We start from the raw sequence: 4346 nt of genomic DNA, 5'->3' as shown, positions 1-4346 counted from the left end.
ACAGAAATTACTTTGACTTGTGGCTCAAAATGGTTATTTTGTCTTGACTTTCAGTTGCATGGGAAAGGATGGACAATTTCAGGCAAGATAGTAGGGCTTCACTTTGAAAGCAGGAGGTTCTTTCAAATGACCTAAGTTCCATTTGAACCTTGTTGTGTAATCACTGCAGAGAGACAGACCTGTGGAGGMACAAGGTTTATGATTTTAGGGTCTCACTAAGGCTGTGAACAGGGAAGAGTCTATCACTGAGAAATGAAAGCATCTTTGTATTGTGTTGTTTTTCTCTTTCTTCTCTATATTTTTCTTTCTTTCCTTTTTTTTCCCTTCCAGGTGCATTGTTTTTCCTCATAATAGGTGGGGTGAATTGGTCTTACTGGCCAGATGGTTTCTGTTCAGTTAGATTCCTTCAGTTTCCTCTTTTGTGATAACRCTGGGTGGAGTGCTGCTAAAGGTGAGCAATCAACATACTGACATTTGTGTGTGAAGTGGTGGCTGTATTCCTATAATTTGCATATCCTTAACATGATGGAGCWTAACACAGGCCGAATGACGAAATTACTGTATCTGTTACTGCTTTCACTATTAATTTCCCAGCTGTAACACTCTCATCCCAAGCTCTCCCTGACTTGATAAAGGATCTCTTGTTGGTGAAACATCACTGGCAGAAAGCAGGGGAGTAATGAACAATCATTTCAGATGTAATTTCAAGTACATTGAAATCAGGTTCCCAGGAATTTCAGAATGATTTTTTTTCTGAAATAGGCCTGATATTCTTCTGTGTTTTAAAGGAAAGAGTTGGCAAAAGGGAGGAGATCAGCACTCACTTGGTTTAATTGTGTCCCTTGCGAAGGCCATGGTTACCCTTTTTAGGCATTGTGACAAAGGATGAAACAAAAAGCACAGACTGCTATTTCACATACTGAAATACTCAGTTTTTAACTTGGTAAGAGTCTTTCAAAGATTTCAGCAAGCTTCAACAGCTGTGGCTCCAGGTCCTCTATGAGTTCACTGTTTGTGCAGTGAACTCGCCCATGGCTAACACTGCAACTGAAGAGCCAAATACAGGGAAGACTGCAYACTCCTTATTCCAAGTCCCACTGGAATTACACTCACTAAAATGTGAATTTGGGAGTCAGGCCCAGAGATCCTCTGATACATGATCAAGTCCTGCCCCAGCTTTCTGTGAGAGGCTTGSACTGTGAATTATAACATCATTTTTGTCAGACACTCAGAATAATTTGATAGAAGCAACTTCTAGAAGTCATCTGGTCCAGCACTCATGGGGTTTTTTTTGGAATCTTTGTGCTCCTTCTTTAGAATCATAGGTTGGAAAAGACCTTTAAGTTCATCAAGCCCAATCATCAGACCACCAATTCAAGCCATTTCTGACATTCTGCATCTTCTGGTCCCCTGGTCCTACCCGTCTCCTCAGCTCAGAATGGCTACATTTTCACTTCAGGACAAGTGTGATATCAGTACTGAGACTATCTGCATCAGATGATAAATTTTGGCGTCAGCATTTAACTTTTGTAGCTATGAGTATGTATGTGGGTGCCATATGGATCTTCCCATCTCTCATACAAATTATGGCTTTGCTCAGGTACATACCATATGGAATTTCTTAAAATCCATAGGAAGACATAACTGAGCCCTCACCTGTAGTAATTCCTTCTTTGCTGCTGCTGAACTGTTATGAGAAAGCAGCTGGATTTGTATCCCATCCTGGAATTTCCAGCAAGATCCCAAGCTCATTTCAATCCCCTGACCTTAGCCAGCACTGATCCATGCTACATGTGGCTGACAATTTGCATAACTTGTTTAATGCCAGTGTTACATGGCATGAAGTTAAATGATTTCGATGAAATACAGCAATAATCCCAAGATGTACAACACTTGTGTATTGCACTTGTGAAATAAATATAATTTATCTGAAGAAACCACAGTTCTGCTCAGAAAGCGAAGGGTAACAAGCCTAGGTATCACATTCTTAGGTAAGAAACAAACATTGTAAAAGTTTTGTTTTCATTCTCATTTTTTTAAACATCTTTGATCAATTGCAAAAACAAAGCACAACAAAGTACAATTTTGGAAGATTTCTACAGCTTTCCTGTTTCCTCATTTCCAGAGCAGTTAAGTGAATCTTCACATGTATTTACTGTTTTCAYTAACTCTAAATGCTGCAGTCCTCCAATGGTACCAGTGGCAAAATAGGCAAACAACACTTGCCATGGCCTTCAGCAACCTTGTTTTATCTTTGAAAAAGCATTTTCTTTGAGCAGGGAGCTGGATCTCCAGATGATCTTGAGAGACCCCCCCCAGTCCTCAGTTTTCCTATGGTTCTGGGAAAAACAGGAGAATGCTCTGTCTCTTCCCCATAGAGGTTTCCATAGAAAGCCAGTCAGTGGCACAAGGCAGCAGTGGTATATTCAGCCCCAATGCCGTGAGGTGAGGTGAGTGGTGAGCTGACTGCCACACAGTCAGGAGAAAAGTTATTCTGTGTCAGAGATGAACAAAATAAAAAGTCCAAATCTTTCCAAAGTATGACAGAGAGTGAGCGTTAAGGGGGCTTGAGTCCAGCCAGTGGACTAGTGAGTGGTTCCCCTCACCACTTAGGTCTTATTTGCTTTTCAGTGCAGGTCAGTATCCAATCTGGACATAAAATGAGATGAAACTATGCAAATAGGCAATGGTTTCTTGGACTGTCAGTTTTTTGGGAAAAGTCTCTCTTTTACTAATGGGTGGTTCATCCAGTATCCTGGGAAATGGGGCCCTAATCCATGAAAGAATCTCTCTGTATTACAAAAAATGAAGCACAGCATTAAGCTTTTTTTAAAGCAGTTGAATCAGCAGTGAGTGAATATTTGAGTGTCAAAACTACAGCTCGTTTTTTATTTAAGTGGATTGGCCTGTATACATAAAACATCTATTTTTCATGGAAGATGCATGTTGAAAAAGAGGAAGAAATACTAAATCTGGAAAATGCTGGACGTTGTTCCTTGTTTAACGAAAGAAGGAGACRATTTCTGTGGGGGCAAAAGTTCACYCAAGGCCACAGTAACTAAACGGTGAAAACYGAAGTCAAAAAGTACTGCACTTTCTGGTTTGCAAAGATGAAAATCATGCAAATTTTCTACTAGCTRCTTTTATTTAGTTCATTTAAGAACCTAGTGTCCATGATGATACGAAGAAATGATTACACATTCATGCTTTCTCTTTTCTTATTCCAGCAACTGASTTCCAACACTTCCATAGCTCCCATTACCCTTACAGACCATTTCTCCCGCTTCAGGATGAGTGGTCAAATTTAYCAGAAAAGGGTGCTGATACAAGATYTGRCTGTAATTCCAGACARCAGTCCTGATTTAAGTGAAAYTCCAAAAAWTTTGTTAAGTCKCAGCAGTTTTTTTTAAGCTTGCTTCCTGAATCTGAATACCTGTCCCTCTTATGACAGGCATTTATTTGTCTCTTTCCCAACCCCAGATTACAAAAGTTTTGTTTTTTAAAGGGTATTTTTTACAAKAAGCACTCCTTGCTGTTACTGAAGAGAGCTACCTGCAATAACTTTTCTGGTTGCATACTCACCTCTACAGTGACATYGAGGCTTTAAAATGTACAAAACCCTGGAGTCCAATCTACTGTGAGGATGAAACCAAATTATGTAAAAAATATTATTTCTATATATATAATGAATGATTTGGACCTGATAAGGGAAATCCCAGATTCCTATAAAAGTTAAAGAATAAAAATTCTACATAATTAAACCTGACAACTTTAGGGATCAAAAAGAATGGAACATTTTCATTAAGTGGTATAACTGGTACTTACCAAAGGCTACAGGTGATTCCACTTTTAGGGACGGAGCTCTCTCAGCGGAAYTTCTCCTGTTCCTGATTTCACTGCTCAGGCCAGTGCTTGGAGAAGGTTTCTTTAGGATTTCCTCAATGGAAAAGGACAGGCTGGGYTTCCTCTGTCCAGCACACAGCCGGGGGTCCATCCTAGTCCTGCCCAAGTGGCCGTGGGTCACAGAGCCCCGTGGCGCTGTGCTGGGTGTCGGTGCACCCCGAGGAACATGCGGCGGGGATGGTGCGCGTCCCTCCCCACCCACGCCCGGGTGACCCGCGGCAGCGCTGGGAGGAGAAACAAAGGCGACCCACAAGTCACACATGCCCGCTCCTCGCTGCTGATCAGCCCGGGACCGAGCCCTGCACCCCCTGGGGATGGGGAACACAATGTTACAAGTGGGGGTTAAAATCTTACCAACCCCACCCGCTGCCGAGCATTGCCCCTGACTCTGGGATTTACTGAAGGGCCACTCCAGGAGGAGGTGTCCTCCTCGCAGTCCCAGG

The 4346-nt window shown here is 41.9% G+C and overlaps 1 protein-coding gene across 1 annotated transcript in view; it reads right to left on the bottom strand.

Moving 5' to 3' along the window:
• Positions 1-3994, bottom strand: part of LOC130585104 (intestine-specific homeobox-like) — a 22052-nt gene extending 18058 nt beyond the window's left edge. Inside the window, exon 1 of the mRNA XM_057385439.1 lies at positions 3826-3994. Within this exon, the coding sequence (XP_057241422.1) occupies positions 3826-3994 (169 nt within the window). The remainder of the gene's footprint in view (positions 1-3825) is intronic.
• Positions 3995-4346: the final 352 nt, after the last annotated feature.

Source organism: Malurus melanocephalus, unplaced genomic scaffold, assembly GCF_030028575.1.
Source record: "Malurus melanocephalus ecotype Western Australia unplaced genomic scaffold, MMel_1.1 scaffold_16, whole genome shotgun sequence".
Taxonomy (NCBI): domain Eukaryota; kingdom Metazoa; phylum Chordata; class Aves; order Passeriformes; family Maluridae; genus Malurus; species Malurus melanocephalus.
The sequence above is the reverse complement of the archived record's forward strand: the minus strand, read 5'-3'. Positions and strand labels throughout refer to the sequence as shown.